This window comes from Patagioenas fasciata, chromosome 11, assembly GCF_037038585.1.
Source record: "Patagioenas fasciata isolate bPatFas1 chromosome 11, bPatFas1.hap1, whole genome shotgun sequence".
Lineage (NCBI taxonomy): Eukaryota > Metazoa > Chordata > Aves > Columbiformes > Columbidae > Patagioenas > Patagioenas fasciata.
Genome location: NC_092530.1, coordinates 21529510 through 21549797, shown reverse-complemented (window position 1 = coordinate 21549797; position 20288 = coordinate 21529510). Strand labels below are relative to the sequence as shown.

General features: G+C 40.2%; 1 protein-coding gene across 11 annotated transcripts in view; it reads left to right on the top strand.

Annotated features, from left to right (window-relative positions):
• The window catches only part of MAP7D3 (MAP7 domain containing 3), a 43903-nt gene that overhangs the window by 7270 nt on the left and 16345 nt on the right, over positions 1 to 20288 (top strand). For 7 of the 11 annotated variants that reach the window (XM_065846469.2, XM_065846467.2, XM_065846462.2 and 4 more), the window contains exons 2-7: positions 6731 to 6832; positions 7704 to 7784; positions 9181 to 9344; positions 12182 to 12296; positions 14018 to 14050; positions 18714 to 18815. In XM_065846469.2, the coding sequence (XP_065702541.1) occupies positions 6731 to 6832; positions 7704 to 7784; positions 9181 to 9344; positions 12182 to 12296; positions 14018 to 14050; positions 18714 to 18815 (597 nt within the window). The remainder of the gene's footprint in view (positions 1 to 6730; positions 6833 to 7703; positions 7785 to 9180; positions 9345 to 12181; positions 12297 to 14017; positions 14051 to 18713; positions 18816 to 20288) is intronic. The other 4 variants (XM_065846468.2, XM_065846461.2, XM_065846464.2 and 1 more) reach the window with 3 other exon arrangements.

The window sequence follows — 20288 nt, the reverse complement described above, 5'->3', positions numbered from 1 at the left end:
GTTTCTGATTTTGTCAGGTTTGGAGTGTTTAATCTGTATACACCTATATATGTTATGTCACACAACTACTGCATTTCGCAGTGAATCCACTTGAAATGGTGTAAGGGCATATTTATTATAAACTGCTTTCATTTTAGTCCAGTGTATAAGAATATTTTGAAATTTCCACTATGCAGAAACAGGTAAATACTGATTTCTGTTACGCTTGGGAAGGTTCACAAGGGACTTTTCGTCATGGTTTATTGCATCAGCATTACAATCAGTGTCTAATATATCTTTAGAATAAATCCCTCAAGGTGGATGAAAGCAATTTCTGCCTGTTTTGCAGTTGGTGAGAAGAGTTTGTAGTTGCCAACCGGCAGAAACTTTGTGCAGAAATATCCCCTTTCCATCTAAAATGCAGCTTTAATGTCTTCTGGTGGAGAGTTTTTCAGAGAGTACGAATACCTTAGTGCCTTGCTCTTTCACTGAGAAACATAATGAGTGTTCCAAGCTTTCCAAACCTCTGGCTTCCCTGTAGCTGCGTCTTACTCAGGCTGTGTTTCTAATACAGCAGAGAAACAACAGCAACACGTGGCTGTTTGCTAAAGAACACATTTGGGACTGCAAGGCAAGGCTCGTATTTCCTTTATATAGGAAGCATCAGCTCCAAAGCAAGGTCATTGTGCAGATAAGCTTGGTAAGCACAACGCAATAAACAGATTAATAACTAATGCCAGGTAGAGCAGGGAAATGATCCGAGTTGCGTTAGAGCTTGCAGAGAGTTGGGAACGTGGGAACTGGAGAAGCGTCCCCTTTGGAGGACCTTTTTGTACAAATCATGGTATCGTATCAAAAGAGACTGGTGAAAGATTGTGTTTAAGCAAAAAAGGGTGACAAGTGGATCATGCAGAATGCAAGGTCTTTTCGCATTCCTTTGGGAAGGTGAAGGAGAGAGCAGCAAAGGCGAAAGTCAAGACAGCAGAAAGCCGGTGAATGAGAGCAGACTATCTGCTGTGGTTCAGTTCCATCTCTTTCAGATGGTGAACAATAACATACCTTGCTAATACAGAGCCCCATATTGTGAAGCCAGGTGTGTTTTCCAGAGAAGGGGTTGGATTTAGCTTGTTGGCCCTGTGTACACAGTACGCAGTGCTTCTTACCCACCTTAGGATGGCTTTGCAAGAGTTGGTGACATCTCTTCTTCCTCTTCAGGCATTGTGCTGTCAGTTGCTTTTCCCATGAAGTAGAGAGAAGCGTAACTCTTGGACGAGCAGTGTGAGCAGGGTTAAAATCAGAAAATACAAGTGACAGCAGGAATGAGTAAAACTTCCATATGAGATAATGAGATACATTCACAGTACGTATCACTGGTGTTCGGACTCAGGATGGTACCCACCTGCTGTGGCTATTGGACAATGTTAGAGCATGCCTGACTGTGGAAAGTTTTTGGAAGTGGCTGCCAGTTCTTTTAAGGACAAATTTTGGCTCCTTGGTCTGTGCTTGTATTATGTTCCAGTTTGGTTTAGATTGTGTGCTTCCCCTAGGGAAAAGTGTGCAGACATCAACCCACAAATTAACCAGCAACCTTCCTGGTGCCTGCCTGAGTGTGCCCAAGGCTGAACAAATACGCTAACATGCCTTTGAGATTGCTTCAGCCGTATCTTTGTAGGTTTCCTTGTAAGAAATAAGTAGTGTTTTGTTAATGATGCAATTTTTTTTTTAATGTTTCCAGCTCTTAGTCTGAGTACGGATGTTTAAGGATAAGTAAAAGCTTACATTCTTGCAAACATGCCTCAAATACTTGAGGAGCTGCTAATTCATGCACATACAAAGGAATGCTTGTGTCAAGCAGTTTTCCAGTGGGATCAATACTTGTGATGAACTGAAGAAATTGTCCTAAACTGCCTTGAACATTGGGAAGGAAACCAGATTGTTGTAGAGAACTAGCTGCAGAAATGAATTTAAGGGGAGGAAAGCACAAAAAGGTAGTAAAATAGGTATTCTGTGCAGGAAATAAGTATAGAATGAAAGTGTGTAAAGAGTCTGGAATAAGGATAAGACACCAGGAAGGCCTTCTGGCCGGCTGAAGCTGAGAGACGGCGTGTACTGATTTCTGGAGATCTGTGTGCTTCCCATCTGGTGGCTGCCCAGACACAACAGGAGAACCATCTGCCTTCCAGCTGGTCCATCAGGAGGTGCCTACTGAGAGGCTGGTGTGTTTGGTTGTGGAGCTGTCAGTCCTTGCAGCCCAGAGATGGGACATGAGGATCAACGGGGAGAGACAGAAAGAAGGGGGAAAGCAGGGAATAGAGGAACACATACAGAGAGGGCTCCTCTGGTCATCGTTAGAATGTGTTGTCCGCCTGTTTATGTGAGGGTGTGTCCTTTAAACAAGAAGTAGTGGTGTAAAACCAGTACCTGATTTTTAAAGCGTCTAACATATGATCTTGCATCCGTTTGTCTTAACCTGTGTTAATTAGTGAGTGGAAATCAGCTTAAAAGGCTGCGCAGAAATCTTGAACTTGAATGCTGACTTCCTCCAGCTTTCCTGAAAGCACGTACGAAAATTATTAAAAGGAAAAGGATCATGGCAGTGTTACTGAAAAGGATGACTGTCTGCTAGACAAACAGCTGCCTGTAGTAGAGCAAGACAAACAAAAATGGCATTTTGCAGATATGACACAGTTTGCTATAAAAATAGAGATATTTGCTGGGAAGTTCAAACTCATTTTGTATGTTGTTTATGGGCTTTTTGTTACCTGCTTTAAGCTTATATGAATACCTAAAATGCTTAACTTTCAGGAGACCTTCTAACCTTCCTTTCAAAGGCTTAGTCTGGGATTTTTTTTGTTTGTTTGCTTTGTATAGTGAGTCATTAAATCAGAAGAACCAGAAGGATTGCTGTATAAGTCAGCACTTTCTTCTCTGTTTTCTGATTCTTGATGGGAAGGGTGAAAGACAGTGGGAGAGGCGATGGGATGGAAGCGCTAAACCTCGCGAGGTAAAGGGATGGAGCCAGTTCAGTCCCTAACGAGGTTTTACCAAGAACAGCAACTGTGTGGGTCCTTTGACAGTCTTGGCAAGGGCCGAGGGTATTAACTCAGATTGAAATAGGAATAAAGTGTTATTTTTAGCACCGGTCTCTTCAGGGCACATAGGAAACCTGATCAGTGAAGGGAAGCGCTGTCATGCCCGGCGCGAGGGAGGCGCCACTGCACCTGCGTGGTCGGCGTGACCATGACTGTGACCGTGCAGAGGGACATCGGCTTCACCCAGCACATTGCCTCCTGTAGCAGCCAGTTCCTGGTGCTTCTGTTGGTTTGCTCTATCCACGACACGCTTGGCCAGACACACAGTGCTAACCCGTGATGAGGATGCAGAGGGAAAACTGCTTTGCAAATTATCTAACCGTCTTATGTTCCAAATAGCCCCATTTTATTATGCATGAATGCAAATATTATTACTGGCCACAAGCACGGTCTGTACTTTTATTAATTTTAGCTAAAGTATTTAAAGATAGACTACTGTAAATAAGCACACGCATTATGCTGATCACAATTATGATTGTGAGATCCTTTACTGACTACAGTGGGAGGGGAAGCTCAAGGATAGAAATGAGATTTAATTTGCTTTTGCGAGAATTTTTCTTTTCCAGGAAGTTTGCTGTGTATGTCCATGAAGGCACCCCCAGTAATGTGGCACATGACACAGGCTGCAGCGAAATGTTGTTAGCTGGTTCCCATTCTGGAGTATTCTGATTAATTACAGAAGTATCAAGCTTATTTTACAGAGATAGTTAGATTTTGGGGAAAATCTTTAGTGGAGCTTTGCTCCATAGCAGACTGCTGCATTCATTGTGGAAAACTAGGCTAAATACGCCTAAGAATATTTAAATGTATTAACAACTAAGATTTCTTTCATCGTCGTATCTATTTTTTAGAGGTCGCAGGGTACAACAGTATGCAATTCATTTTCTTTTGCTGTAGTAGAATGTAGATTTTCAAAATCACAGTTCCTTATTATAAATTTACTGTAAAATTGACAAGGGCTGTAAAACCTGCCTGTGGACCTGAGATTTGGTGAAGCTGAGCTCACTCATCTTGGGGAGATACCTATTGTGATGACTGTTCCCCTTTTAACAATCTTTTATTCAGGTCCCCCGCTCACCTTTAATTCTACCTTTCTGTTAGTTAAATAGATTGCTTCTGTGTAACACGAAGGTGCCTTCCTAGTGCCTTTAAATCTGCTGCTTTCCAATTTGTAAGCGTGTTGCTTCTATGCAAATAGTGAAGCATTGAAGCAGTGAACATAAATATTTTAACTGACATACAAAAAAATCCTGACATAGAAAATCCTTTGGCTGAGTATTTCTAGACTGTTTTCACCTCTCTGTCCTTTGCAAGCTGTCCTGTTTCTGTAACACACTTTCCTGTTCTATAGAACCTCAAGTAATTTTATTGCAACCATAATTAATTAAGATGAACTGACTAATTGCTTTGCAGATATGACACATTTTTTAAATGGGTGCCTTCTAATCATGAACATTATTCAAGTGTTTATTTATTTTTTAAATGAATAATTATATGCATAATTGCCTACATCCATTATGACTGGTTTGTTCAGCGAGATTTCTAATAATAAAATACTTCTGCAAGTAAAATAAGATGAATATTGTACCTGTTCAAATAGCAGCTTGCTTCTTACTATAACATTGTTACAGAAGCTTGTGTGCTTCAAGTTTCGGAGCATTGAAGCAAAATTCCAGTGTTGGTCTTAACTAAACCTGGTGTAGGTATAGGGTGAATTTATTCTGTTGGGCTCAGTTTTCAGCTGGACTGGGCTGAACTGGGTCAGGCTGCCCAGACACCTCCTGACCTCCTGCCTGGCTGGTGGCGACTGAAGAAAAGATGCAACTGGGTTTCTATATGTCTTAACTTGAAATAGTATTTGAAAGAGCTTATGGTCTTGCAGCCTTTGATCTTCAAAGGTGCCATTGGATAGAAATGCCCTTGCTGTATATTTTTGCTGTCAGAAAAACCTGCAGTAGGCTGATTTTCCTTGCACTATTTTCACATCTAATTGTGTTGAGAATATATAATTCTGTTGTTCTCCACTTTGTGAATTTTTGGGCTGGATTCCCACCCATGTGACATGCAGTAGTGTACAAAATCAGCTTTTTGACTGACTTCTGGTCTGCATAGTGAAGTTACAGTGAGCCCTTTTTTAGCAGTTCTCTTTGCCGATTGCTAATCGTACCGTGTCGCCGTATATCTGCTCTCTGACTCGTTCCAAAAGAGCCTCAGAGATGTATGGGATGGAGCCCAGGAAGACTTTTGTTTGGTGCTGCAATGAAAAATTAATTCAAGACATGGCAACAGCTTCGGGTGACAATTTAGAGTTGCTGAATAAGTATTGTAATCTGCATTTATCACTGGCATCACATGGGATTAAACACTTTGAGGTGATTGTTCTTGGGCACAGCCTTAGGGAGGGTTATTGCCATGACACAACTAGTTGTCATGGCAATGGATGGAGAAGAGGGAGACTCTTCCTTCCTCCTTTACATTCTGCACTACTCTATTAAAGGGAAGCCTGAGCTCATGGACAAAGCTGTGTCATCTTTTTTTAGACGTAACACCAGATTCTACCATTCATCCTTCATGTTATGGTTGAAATCACAGCACATTACTTTAGTGGATTGCCTTTGCTGTTTAAAACAGGCTTCAACCTCTGCGTTCTTGTGTTTGGATGGTTGCATGTGTGTTCTCTTGCTTCCCCTGAAGTTTTCTGTAAGAACCAAGTTGATGTCCGTGCATGTGTCGGCCAAGGTGAGGACGAGGTGTCACCACTGTGAGGACACCCCAAAGCTGTGCAGGGCAGTGGGGCGATGCTGTCAGGTTGCCCTGCCTGCTTTCCCTGTAATGCTTCACCTTCACACCCTCAAAGGTGATGAATTAAAGTGAAAGTTGATACCAAAATAAAGAAAATCCATGGAAAGTGACACAGTAAATTAGTCTCCCTGACTTCTTAATGAGTTTCGTTATTTAATGAAATTAATATTGCTGGCATTTAATTTCTGTGTGATTAACTGGGAGTCATCACCCTGCAGTTCACTGTGCTCACCTTAGTGAAACTCAGGTAAGGTAAATGGGTCTCTACACAAATACTTAAATTACTGTTTTGGAGTCTAATTTATAGTTAAAGCTTACTTTTGCAGATCAAATTTTAGAAATACATTGTAAGCATTCCTCAGTGGTTTACTTTATGCAGCTAATCATTTTTGTTTCATGTCATGAAATAATGAAAGATCTTCATAAACCTTTCCCGGTTTGAGTCTTGTTGGAATATGATTCTAACACTGCCAACCAACTACTACATTTTTGTGTTCAGCCTGCAAATATACATGTGGTAGCAAGGAGTTTTTATTAAGTATAAGTCAGACTCATAACTTTACTAAATATTGGTATTTTATTTTAAAAGTTTGAATTTTTTTTTAAACTCTGTAGTCCTTTGCTGCACATTTTTAAACATAAGGGTTTGTAACTGTTGTTTTTACAAAGAACAGCTGTGCCAGGTCTGACATCTTATTTGACCAGGTTTTTTTCTTACAAGTTGAGCAGTCCCAAATGAGTCATTTAATATAAGGATCTGCAACCTCAAATATAATTTTATGTATTTATTTTAGACATTTATTTCATGAGGTTTGGTTGTAGAGCTGTTCTTACTATGAAATGATTCTTTCTCACAGTTGCTGCAGCCCAAGCCATAGCAGAAGAAAGAAGAAGCCAAAGTGGTGTTAGCCCTGTTGTGGTCCAGACCTCAATAAATATAAAGACAGCAACTAAACCAGGTATAATTAGTGGTCATTGTTCTTAATGAAGTACTGGGTTCACAAGGGAGAGTTAGTAGGGAATGAATAAAACATCTTTTAAAAATAAGTGTAATGCTCTCTCTTCAGGAGGCATCAGAGCATAAAGCACTTGGTAGATGGTTTGTAGATTCATTGAAGGTGTGTTTTTTATGACAGACTTTTGCTCTTGACTTGATCAGAATTCAGCTGATGACGTTACCTGTCTTTTCAGCAGGTCATAACAACAAAGATACATGTTGGGGCTTTTGTTTGCGCTTTTTTTAGTTGGTTTGGTTTGGTTTTTGGGTTTTTTTGTGTTTGCTCTGGTCAGGTTACCAGTTCACTTGTTGCTGAAGTTCAAAAGACTTAAACAGTCTTGGTTTTGCTTACCCTGCAAATTAGCTATCTGTCCTACAGCACTTTGAATTTGTTATGGTGGGTGAACTATCTGTTCTCAGGTTTGAGTTTTCCTAGGTTCCTGTAATTCTTGATCATAGGAATTAATATGTACAAGAATAAGGATCAGAGCTGATTTTGGAATAGGGGTATGTTCTTACACATCTGGCTTCAGCTCAAGTTTTCTTTAGACTGTACACATTTGGCCTCTTAATCTTGTGTCCACTTTCTGCTGCACCTATTAAAAGCAGTGGATTGGTTGTTGTGAGGAAATGAAAAGGGGAAAAAGGAGGGTATTTGACTTCCTGTGAAGTTTGCAGATGACATCTTTAATCTCCGTATAGACTGCAGGTGGTATGTGTATGTCAGGAAGTTCCATAATCCTTTTGATGGTAAAGACTTTAAATCTTTATTGTTTAAATTTAAATCTTCAAAATAACTGACTACAACATGTCTTCAATTTTTCTTTTGGCAGTGATAGATGGTTCCACTCTAAGAACAGAAGAAAGACAAAGACTGGCCAGGGAACGCAGAGAAGAGCGGGAGAAGCAACATGGTATTTTCATGTTTCATTTAAAATACGATTTCCTAAAATGTTTGTGATAAAGGAATAACTTACTCTCTTACTCCTTGTTCAGTCACTTTTTTCATCTTGGCTAGGGACAAGAGACAAGGTCTGCTCTTGGTCTTGCATCAGTCACCGTCTGTGAACCTGAATGCAGAAGAATTAGATTTGAGAGGAAACATTCCAGAGAATTTTAGCTTCTTGAAGCTGTGTGTTACTTCTGACCTTCTATTTGTTAGTGACCACCAAGTGAATTTAGCCAATTTCTTATTGAAAGCTTTCTGAAATGATAACTTTTAGCTTAGAACTCCTTCCTATAGCCCCGAAGACCAAGGTTTGGGGAACACTGATTCAGAGAAAACCAAAAAAGATGTAGGTAGTTGAATGGCTTGATTGTCTTTAACACTGCTTCTGTTGTTTCCTAGCATGCTGAAATGACCTCTGGACTGAAGTGTCGGCAATATATGCTTTATCTTAGCAAAGAGTCTGAGACCTAAGGAAGAGCATAAAACTCTTGCCCAGCTTTATGCTGTTTGTGAGGGGAATTGGCTCGTCTGTGCAGCAGGAGATGGTCATGGTGGGCCCTGCACTCCTGGCTCTTGGTCTCCCAGTTGTGAGGGTGTTGTCTCTCTGACCTGTATATTTGTTTATGTTTGTTTCTTAACATAAAAGCAAAGACACAAATCAACAGGAATGATTGTGTTATCCTAACGTGGAGAGAGGATAGCATTAGGACGTATATAAATTCAGAAGTATTTTGGGGGCCTTAGATGTAGATCCTGCCTCTGCATTGTTGGTGTAACTACTGGGTCTGTTGGTTCACTGCCACAGAAAATACTTCCACTGAGTATCCAGTGGCTTTTTGTCACAGGACTTGAAGTTTCCTGTTAAACTGCACCCAGCTGTTCCTAGGTGGAGGTTGTGGAGGTTGGTGACATAACTATTTTGAACTTGGATGCAGTAACAGTGGGGTTTTCCCATCTTGTCACTCAGTGCTTTAAATCTTTTGATCGTATCTTGTTCTTAGAAAAATGAAAATCACAACATAGAAAATTCTGCTCTTTGATGCTCAACTTACAACTTACTTATAAAGACTTCACTATTATTATGCCAAGAAAAGTATATGCTTAGCATGAGGTTTATGGATATCCTGATATGCCTGTCCTGACAGTGAAGTCAGGAAAGGTTCCAATTCCTGCCCAGCCTGGGGACGGAATTAGACACCTCAGTCGTCACACACGGTGTTATCCAGCATTGCAGTCTAATCTTGCTGTATGTTTTAGCTTTGAGTGGTGATAATTTTGCTTGATAGTCTTTTGCCTGTAAGTTGTGTTGTAATATCAATCTATAGTTAAGTTTGATTTTATTTTTTCTTAAAAATTTACAGCTGCCAAAGAGACGCAAATCCTGGAAAAGGAGAGAAAAGCAAAACTCCAGTATGAAAAGCAGTTAGAAGAAAGGCAAAGAAAGCTAAAAGAACAGAAGCAGAAAGAAGAACAACGGAGGGCAGCAGTAGAAGAAAAGAGAAAACAAAAAATAGAGGAAGAAAAGGTACTACACGTCAAAGCTCTAGTATTTTAAAGAAACCCTGATGTTGTTTTCCTACATTACCATGCTCTGCAGTGAAATAGAAAGTTACGGAAGTGGTGAATGTATTAGAACATAAAAATATTTTCCATATCTGTACAGTGGGCTATATAGACACAGGTCCTCCATCCCCATCCCAGGTGTAGCTTTAGCTATAGCTGAGGCACTCAGGACTTCAGGAGCTGTGGCTGCTGTTTGGCCACTGGTTATTTTTTACATGAGCAACCAATTCATGCCATGTTCCTAGATTTCTGATTCCTTTCAATGATCTTTGTAGATTCTGTTGTGAAGCTGCACGGATGACAGAGCTTAGACTTTTCTTAATTCTGTGTCTTGGTTCCTGGGAGCCCCACTGTGCCCTTTCAGTTCTTTCAATTCTTCTAAACTACCATTTGTTACTGTATGTTGTGCAGCTGATAATGTTATCTTTGTAGTTGCTATTTGCTGCTTTGAGCTGTGTATTGACTGTTCTTACTTGACTCTTTGCCTTTGCTTTGACTGCATGTGGACCAGCAGAGCAGTACTTGAGTTGTGGAGTTTGTTGCAAGATTGATAGAAGCTGAGAGTAGAAATAAATTCATGAAGTTACGTCATCCCCTTTGAAGAGTAGAACTGCTCCTGTGTATTAAATGTGATGCAAGTTCCGAAAGGGTTCTTTTCCAGGGTGTCAGCAGTAAAAACATGACGTGCACATGTGTTTTTGTAAGCTAGTTTTAAGAACTTGCTGTGAGTCATTGATGAAGAGCCTGTAAGCCTGGCTGACTGTTCCCCTGGAGTCCAGCCATTGTTATGTTGTTCTAGCCATCTTTTTTTTACCCTTTTTGGCTGACAGTATTCCACACTGGTGTTTGGTCATCTGTAATTGGCTTCTGGGTGTGTTCAGATTGATAATCCATTTGAACTTCATGGAATAGTTTACATTGCTGAAGAACAAGCAGAAATGTCTGGGTGGGCCTTGACTGCAGTCCAGTGCAGCATCATCTCTTTAAGCAACTACTTTAAGCAAAAAGCATCCTTTATGCTTCAAGAAGTGTTGCCCCTAAGCCTATAGTACTTTTATTCACGTAGTTTTGAGGATGGTCGATATGTTTTAAGCAGCCACTGGGATGAATAATCAAGGAAGACAAGAATTAGCCAATGAGTGTTTGATTGGTGTTAACCTTGTCTTTTACTTGGTCCCTGGAGGAAGATGATTGTGTACATAGAGAGTTATACATGAAGAATCCAGCAGTTGGGAAAATAGTGTGCACTTGACCTGTAAACCTTGCTTTCAACTGGAAAGTGAACATGGATCTTGACTTCTGTACTCTGAAATTAGAAAATAATCACTTCTAAAGAAGCTAAGCTATCTTTGGGCAGTATTTGCCAGCAAGATACCACCTGCACTTGTAAATTTAGTAGAGGGAAGTGCATAAAAACACAGTCTTCAACATTCTTGTTTGATATTTCAGCCAGGTCTCATTTAGTTAATCACCTTCCTTAGATAAAGTAGAAGCAGCAGCACAATAGCAAGTACTGTGGAAAAAGAAATTATTCTCTGCCTAAGAGAGCTGTGAAGACATAGCCATGGCTAAGGATGGGCTACTGGTCTGGTCACAGTTACTCAATTATTCTGTACAGCTGTGCAACGTGTTATATTGATGTCTTGAGTTGATAACTGATTTTCTGTTGTTTGTAAAGTGAAACCTATGTCTTTACTATGACTTTGAAGAATTACCGCACTGCAGATACCTCCATGGAAATCCCATCTGCAGATTACATAATGTCTGGGTACTTTGGCACCTTAGGTAAAGTCTCGTTCAGGTTTCTTTAACAGAGTGGAAGCTAAGCTTTGTATTTCGAACAAAAACTTTTATCTTTTTTTAATGAACAGAATCCTTCCTCCCTTTCTTCCAAGTGTACTTTGTCTGTTACACACTGCGGCTTTTTTAGCTTGTGTTGTGAAATGATGTTGAAAGAAGGTGAAAGTCTTGTGTCCTCAAGAGGGAGAAATGTTTGGATAATGAGTCCCCTTGGCATCTTACTGCAATGTGTCAGCAGTAAATACTGCTTCAAAAGATCGCTGGGGATATGACTATTCCAGAAGAGAAATCTGTTGTTGACACGTGGAAACCTGGCTGATTATGGAGAAGAAGCAGTCTAGTGTGGTTACAGCTCATTTTTCTGCACAAGAGCTCAAGTTCCCCCATTAACAGTTACTAGTCTTTGAGATGGAAGAAGAAGCTGCTTTCGGTCCTCTTTGTCCTGTCAGAAGTCAGGGTCTGGAGTTGATAGGTCTTTTTTGCTGTCATTTTTTGCTATTTCTGGTTTCATCGTTATCTCTATTAATGCCAGTATCTGTTAAGACTTGGGTCAGTGTTCATATAGTTCTCTGAAAATACAAGTAACCTTATACTTGGTATTTTATAGTGGAGAATTTTTAGCACTTTTTAGAAATAACTTCAGCATATAAGTAGTTTTAAGGGTAAGCAATTATTTTTGCTCGGTTTGGGATTCATCTCTATTTAGAAAATAAGTAGTGCTGTTTACTGAACAGGAAATCTGTTTGGTAGCTATTTTAAGTAAAGAGTAGAATAGATTATCTGTGCTTTAGCTCAACCTAATCATGTCTGCAGTGTTTTGAAACCATTAATTGCCCTTAACATGCTTTGCGTGATCGTTTTTGTAAAAAAGCTCGTTGTCAGGCAGTATAGGTAAAACAGATTTTAAATTATATTGGGAAAAAAAAATCTATATTTTGTCTTGTGGCATAGATGTGCTTTATAGCTATACAGCTTCATAGAGGTGTTGTTTGATGATAGGAGCGATACGAAGCAGTTATGAATCGTACCTTGGAACGGAATCAGCGACTGGAAACACGACAGAAGAGATGGTCCTGGGGAGGGTCTGTAACTCCAGATTCAGAGAGCAAAACAGGTAAGTAGCACCTTTTCTAGCATGGCTAAAATCACAGAATATTATGTCTGAACACTGGCAGGTACAGTACTGTTCACAGGGACCTGGGCATCCTTTCCTATCTTGGATCTTGCAGCAGGAGCTACGGTTAGCTTTTAGAGAAAGATTAATATCCATACTTGCCGTGAAATGCTGCTCAGAGCTATTTTTTACTTTGGGAAGAGCCACATGGAAATACAACACCTGACAGCATTGCATTGCCAGCCCCCAGCCATCAGATAAGGGTAATTGTAATGTGAAAATAATTCTGAGTCCTTCAGATGCAGTACATGTAATGGTGTGCTAAGACTGACGATAAACAGAATGAAAAGGCCCAGTTGTGCTGTAGTATTCTGCCTAACATGTTTCAAACACATGCTTAGAGTTACAGAATGCTAACTGGATATTTGAGTGACCTGTAATGGGTGAAGAGATGAAGTGGACGGTGTCTGAGCTCCTCAGAGAACAGGTTCTCATTGGGCTGAGGCCAATTGTGTGAGGTTCAACAAGGCCAAGTGCCAGGTCCTGCACTTGGGTCACAACAACCCCCGGCAGCGCTACAGGCTCGAGGAAGAGTGGCTGGAAAGTGCCTGGCATAGAGGGAGCTAGGGGTGTTGGTGGCAGCAGCTGAACATGAGCCAGCAGTGTGCCCAGGTGGCCAAAAAGGCCAACAGCATCCTGGCTTGTATCAGGAATAGTGTGACCAGCAGGACTACAGAAGTGATTGTGCCACTGTACTCGGCGCTGGTGAGGCCTAACCTTGAAGACTGTGTTCAGTTTTGGGTCCCTCACCATAAGAAGGACACCGAAATACTAGAAAGACTGTATAGCAGGTGACAAAGTTGGTGAGGTGTCTGGAGCACAAGTGTGATGAGGAGCAGTTGAGGGAACTGGGGCTGTTCAGCCTGGAGAACAGGAGGCTGAGGGGAGACGTTATCACTGTCTACAACTAACCTGAAAGGAGGTTGTAGCATGGAGGGGGTTGGTCTCTTCTCCCAAGTAACAAGTGATAGGACAAGAGGAAATGGCCTCAAGTTGCGCCAGGAGAGGTTTAGATTGTATATTAGGAAAGAATTCTTCACAGAAAAGGTTGTCAGGCATTGGAACAGGCTGCCCAGGGCTGTGGTGGAGTCACCATCCCTGAAGGTGTTTAAAAGGCATTTAGATGAGGTTCTTAGGGACGTGGTTCAGTGCCAGAGTTGGGTTATGGTATGACTCAATGATCCTGAGGGTCTCTTCCAGCTGACGTGATTCTATGATTTTATTCTAGATTAGATGATGCATTTTAACACTCAGGCTGTTTACTATTTCACACAATTAACTGCTTCTGCTTGTAAACATTCTGAAATCGGACCAGCAAATCAGGATTGCAGTGGAGGGGATCCTTTCATCCAATACCTAACTGGAAGACCCTGCCAATAAGAAACTTCATATAAATTATTGTCTAGGAATAAAATAAAATAGAACAAAATTGCTTCCATTCAACCTATCTTATGAATTGGTGGAATTAATATTGAGTGTGTTTTAGTAGTGTCTTCTTCTGTCAGCTTGAACATTGACTTTTAAGTGTTTATTTATAACATGTTTGAAAGTGCTTTGTTATAAATTATCATTATGATATCCAGCATCTCCATTTTTTGGTGAACTTGCATTGTTTGCTATTTGACCTTGTGACTTAGCTTACAAACCTTCTTCTTCTACAGAACAACAGACTGCAGATGAAGGTGGAACTGGTGGTATTGATTTCTGAAATGTTCTTTTTCTGTTGTTTTACACTCACTACTAACCTTTTAAACTTGAGTTCTTGTTTCTCTGAAACTAAGGAAAACCATCTTCTGAGCGATCTTTTCCTGGATCTTGGCCAGCTGTGCAACAAATGTGATCCCTAAGTAGAAAGCAGTCCCCTACGTTTTATCTATCCCTCCCAGCTAATTAAACTTCAGCTTAAGTCATGGCATCCCAAGGGAATTTTCAGGGAAAGGATATGTGCATTTGGGTTTTCAAAGATGTCTGAACACAGTACGGGGGAGGAGAAGATGAATTCTTGGTGGTGTGTATTTGAATATAGATTAGTTCAGTAGTCTAAGAGGTTTTTTTGTTTGGTTGGTTGGTTTTTTTTAAGGGCAGTTTCAAACTCTTTCATTGTTTCCTAATTTGCAAAAAGTACATGGTAGGGCTTGGTTTGTTTCTTTTTGCTTTGATTTACCAGCAGTTGAAGTAACATTTGCAAAATCAAACTATATTTTGCTGAAGCTTTGTGAAAGGGAATGGGTCCTTTGTGTGGGTTCATACTTTTTCCATGAAGGGTTTTGCAAAATCAGATCTGTCCAATTACCTAAACACATTTCTATATATTAAATGTGTTTTCATTGGATTTCTGGCACTTGTCAGTGCGCAGACTGAGCCATTCATAGAAATGCTTTGGATCACTGACACATTTGCCAAGGCTATATGTTTAATAAGCAAAACTATTTCTTGTAGCTAGTTTAAGATGATCGCTCTCAGCTGAGACCCAGCTAAATCTGAATTCTGAAAATCTGTGCATGCTCAGGGCATTACTAATTCAATACAGCTGTCTCAGAATGCTAACAATATGAGAGTTGAAAATGCAATCGAAGTCTGACCGAGTATGATTTAACTACTGTGGCTTATTCTGGCAGCACAGCAGAACCATGTGTGTTTTATTTAACTTCTCTCTTCCCCTTCTCTGCACAGCATGAATCCCTAATTTGCTTCAAAATTAGCCAGTTTGACTGGATTGGTTTACCTGTTTAACATGTGTTTCTTGGATACATATATAAATCCAATTACTGTGTTCCACATTGCCAAATGCCATTTAACCCTGAAACTAGGAAATCACATTTGCTTTACATGTTTAAGAAGGCACTATTTTTTTCGTCCTCCATTATTTTCTACCTTATCTAATTTAAAGCTAAACTTTATAACAAAATAATATCCTTTGTGCTTTCCTAATTTATGTGAGGGAAATGGTCTTGTCTGTCCTTTGATCGTGGAGGATCTTCAGTGCTGCTGAAGCACATGAAAGTTTCTTCCAACAAATATGCTCCTGATGTAAAAACGGGCCCTTAAGCTGTACCTTGTACATTACAAGGAGGAGCAGATTTGTTTGGCTACAGTAGATCAATTTGGATAACTTGGCACTAATTTTGAAAAAATTGACTGTGGAGATAAACAGATAATGTAGTGTTCAACTAAGACACTTGTGCATCCACACTGTTTTGAATTTGTTTGATTTTATGTTGAGGTTTCAAACCTACCGATGTCTTACCTGGGCTGGATAATGTGGAATCAGGGTTGAAGCCACACTTCACCTATTTATTCCCATTTCAGGATCATTCTTAGCTTTTTTTCTTTGTGGGAGCTCCATCTGCCCTCTGCTGCACAACATCATTGTGGCTGAGAGCTGTACCTTCTCTAACAGCATGTCTAGAGCAAGCTTCAGTAAAATATTGTTTTCCACCATCAGATGCTGTGGCAGATTTGGGATTAAAGGTTCTGTTTCTTAAATGAAAACCGTTAGGGGAACAAATTTCAAATATTCTTTGCATTATTTTAGGACTAAAGGCTTTTTTTTTTTCCTATTATATTGCTGTGCGAAAAAACAACAGAACCAGACATGATCTTGCATGAACTGGCTGTGTCAACAGCAATATTTAGGAACATCAGCTGGTAAAGCAGCATTTGTGGGTGAGGTAGTCTGCTCTGGAAAGTAAAGACCAATACAACATTTCACCAACCATCAGCCATTCTATATCATGTACAGAATGGGATTCATTGAGCCTGCATCAAATTCCCTGCTAATGGCCTGAAATTTAAAAATTAATAAAAGCCCCCAGGTCAAATGTGACATGAATGGCATTGCTGTCAGTGCGGGACTGGGTCTGCCCGGAGAAATGGCAAGGCCGGGTGATAAAGCATCCTCGATAACGCAGTCCTTGGAAATGACAGAGGTTTAGTGATGACTGTGAAGCAAAATAAGATGTTCAGGTGCATCTGTAGCAGAGACACGTGCTGTTAGAGTAGAACTGGGCTGCCAGAGTCTCTCCTTTCTAAATAAAGAGGTTCCTTGTCCTAGTAGAAATTTTTGGAAGGAACTAGAAGACAGATAATCTTATTTTATTTAGCCTAATTTTAGATAGGCAGTGCTCCAGCTCCCTCTCGCAGTGAAACTCAGAAGCTGGGTTGAGAGCTGCTCTTTAGTGATTATTTTCTTAGGATACCGTGTTTCCCAGCTCCTTACCCCATTGCCAGCCTCGCTGCCTGGCAGCCGTATGCTGTATTTGGCTTTGCTGCTTTAGTTTGTTTTCCCCCTTCTATTAAAAACAATACAGACGATTGATATTGAGTGGTACTATGCTCTGTGCTTCTTCCATTTAGAATCCCTTGATGTAAGTAATTTAACTTTCCCCCAAAAAATACCAGAGTAATTTACCTATGTAACCAGACTACCTTACTCAAGGGTATCCTGTCTGTCTTGTAAAGCTTCTTCCCTAGTGAATTGTTCAAAGCTTTCAGGTTTGCAGAAGTTGCCTTGTGATTGAGGTAGGGAAAAAGTTGAGGCCGTCTGATCGTGTACTTGTAAATGTATTGATCAAAAAACCACTGACTTCTTAAGATCTTAAAATTTTCTGGAAAACGAAAATTTGAATACCATCAGCACTGCTTTTTCCCTGTAAAATAGGAACTGATATTGTTTTTTTGTCTGAACAGTCATATGTAGACTGTCATTTTTTTCTGTTGAGTCTTCAAGTAGAAGTTGCATCACTTGTCTCTGTATTAAACAGCACAGTCCACCTCCAGAACTTGTAAACTTGCTGCAAAACAGTTGCTTTGCTCAGTGTAGTTTTCCTCAAGGCACGATTTAATTTTCTGCCCTCTGAGTCTTAGGTGATAGAACAAATCCCAGATTTCGTGAAAGTGCTGATTTGAACCAAGAGAAATCTGTATGAGGCATTTCCAGGATGTTTGAAAGCCTTTGAGTCGCACGCTTGAGCTCCAGCAGCAGCCAGGCCTTCTTTTCAAGAGCAGACACTAGAGGGTAGTCTTTGCCTTTGAAAACACCCAAATACGTGAATTATGAGTTTCCTGACTTTTGTATATAAAACCTCTCAAGGCTGTTTTAATTACCCCAGTAGTCAGGCTTCATTCATAAAATGCTTTTTTGTTTGCTTGGGGTTTTTTTGTTATGTTGGGAAAGTGTCTACTAAGCTCAGATCTTCATTTTTTAACTAGATTCAATACTTTCAGCTCCAAAATCTGGTTTTGTGGGAGGCCCCTGGCCCAGGAAGCCTGGGTTGGGTACATTTGTCAAAAGTCAGATGCAGGGCTATCCATAGGAATCCTTATGTCTTGGCTCTTGCTATGACGAGCTGCTATAGCATGCTGGCCAAAGGGAAAAGATGCTGCCTCTGTGGTGAGTAGTGCTGCTTTTTCCTGTGCCACTTATTCACTAATGAGTTCACATTAATCATCTTTGCTGTCCACTATGCCAGCAAAATTGATTACTTGTGTTTGATGTATGGAATTTCTTGTGTTTATTATGTTAGTCCGCAGTACTTTGTGTGCATTACTGTTTTTTGCCTATTGAGTTTCCATAGCAACAAGTACATGCTTTTCCAAGGCTTTGGCACTCTGGAGTGGTGTTCATCCTGAAAGTACATTATTTGAAATTAAAAAACGAGTATTTATCTGGCTTGTTGTAAACTTGCAATTTTGCCACTTAAGATGTGATTTTTATACATATGCCTGTGTATATACATACACACAACAAATAATGCTTCTTGTGGCGTTTTTTTTTCAGAGGAGTTGGAAGACTAATAGGAAACATGAAGAAATCTGAAATTTCTAAAATAGTCAAAGCAACCCTGGGGAAGTAATTTGAAACAGGGTTGTTTTCTTGCCTTTCCTCAGGACTTGCTTTTAGCCCTCCAAAAGCATTTGTGTTGTTTTTGTTAACTAGTGATTGCAAAACTGTTTTGACACACCTGTGTGGAAGGAACAAAGAAAAAAATTGTTCTTATTCAGGTTTTGTTGTTACTTTCTCTGTCTTGCCGGTCTGGTAACAGCACACAACCCTCAGCAGCTTTTGTCTTTACGCATCAGGAGCGCAGGGTTTAAAAACCACCTGTTTGCACACACATGCCTAAAATCTTGGCATCACTCTGCTAAAGTGAAATGCATGTTTCTGTGCATTAGAACCGGTGCTAATTGTATCAAGTCTGTTCAAAGGGGAAAAAACAATCTCTGTTTCTCATTAAGCAGAACTGGAGAGAGCTTTCAGGATGCAACACTTCCAAAGTGAGCTCACAGCCACGTGTGAAAGGTTCTTCCTGGGGTGTGATGGTGAATTCTAAAATCCTAAATGGGTTCTTTACACAGCCAGCAAGCGGTCTACCTCCACAGCAAACCTCAAACAGGCAGAACCTGCCATGAATAAACGGTTGTCGTCATCTGCAGCGCTTTTAAATGCTTCTGATCGAAGTAAGTGTTTGTGTGTCCGCTGGGAGCAGGTGTGTTGCTCAGCTGTTATTTGGGAGGAGACAGGAGGTGGAATGATACTCCTCTTCCTCCCTTGCTCTGTAACTCACTTGATATTTTGATCTCAAATGCATTTCATGCAATTTGTTAATCCAGCTGGACTGTTGAGGGCTTTGACCCAGTTGGTGTGATCTCTGTTAGAGGAGAAGAGGAACGGTAAAGATTGCTGGTTTTTTTTTTAGTTTTATTTCCGTACTAAAGTTGAATCTTGGTGAATGATGATTCAGAAATCATTTCACATCATCTTTATGAGTATGCATGCCTTAAATCACACCCTAAAATTTCAGCAAAATAAAAATAGTGCAAAAATAAAGTTTGCCTTGTTCTGTTAGACAGCTTCAGTCATTTGATTGACTGTGGGAAGGAAAAATCAATGTAGTTTTGACATCTTCTGGTTGTGCTAGTCCTGTACTCTACAGACACACACTTTCTTTTTAATATTAGAATTCTGCCTTAACCAAGTAGAGAAAGATGCATGTAAAATTCTTCGAATCTGTGGGTGTATTTTGGGGGTGTGTGTGTGAGTCTTTGCCTCCTCCTCACTGCCCCATCCCAATACATGTAAATTACTCACGGAGAGGAAATGTGAAACAGACTTTATAGAATGTTACCTCATGATCATTCTGTAAATCATGGCAAAAATATTTGCATGAGCACACCTCAGCTTGTTTTAGCCTGAGATGTCATTGTGGGGAATCTTCCCAGTGTTCCATAGGAGCTTGCTATATGTCAAATGTTGTATTTTTTCTGAAAATGATGGAAAGCATTAATAAGCTCAGAGCTGCTTAATATGAAAACAAGTTCACATAGTTCTACACTGTAGTGTTCTGTCAATCTACAACCTTTAATCAAATTATCTGTGCTGGAAGAATCCCTAAGATGGACACAGCTAACAGTGATTTTGCTGGTTCGTGTTGAAAGGTGATGCAGCAGAAAAACTCGTATGTTCTGTGCCTGCTAGGGGGATCGGTGACTATATCCATCCTGGCATAGCTGCAGGGGCTCTGAGTCACTGGAGGCTGCTTGTGATTTAAAATGATATTTATATAGAACGTGTCTGCAGGGTTCAGCTCTGGGTATGAGTTGGAAACAGGGCTGGGAAGTACAAATTAAGCCGCTAACCAAGGAAGCCATTAATTATCAACTAATTGGGATTGCTTTCAAATTTAGTGTTGTACTTTGAAATCATTTGTGAATCCTTGTTCGCTTTGGAGGAAAAATGCTCAGGTGGCCTGAAATACAAGGAATTTGAACAGGACTCCAATGATACAGACGTCAACTGACTGGTTTAAATTCACCCCAGCAAGTTGGAGCCATGCTGTGCTCTTGATCTGTCACTCAAAAAGAAACAGCTGTTTGATAAATGATGGTTAAATTCAAACATGACAGTCACAGAGTTAACCAGTCTGCCGCTGT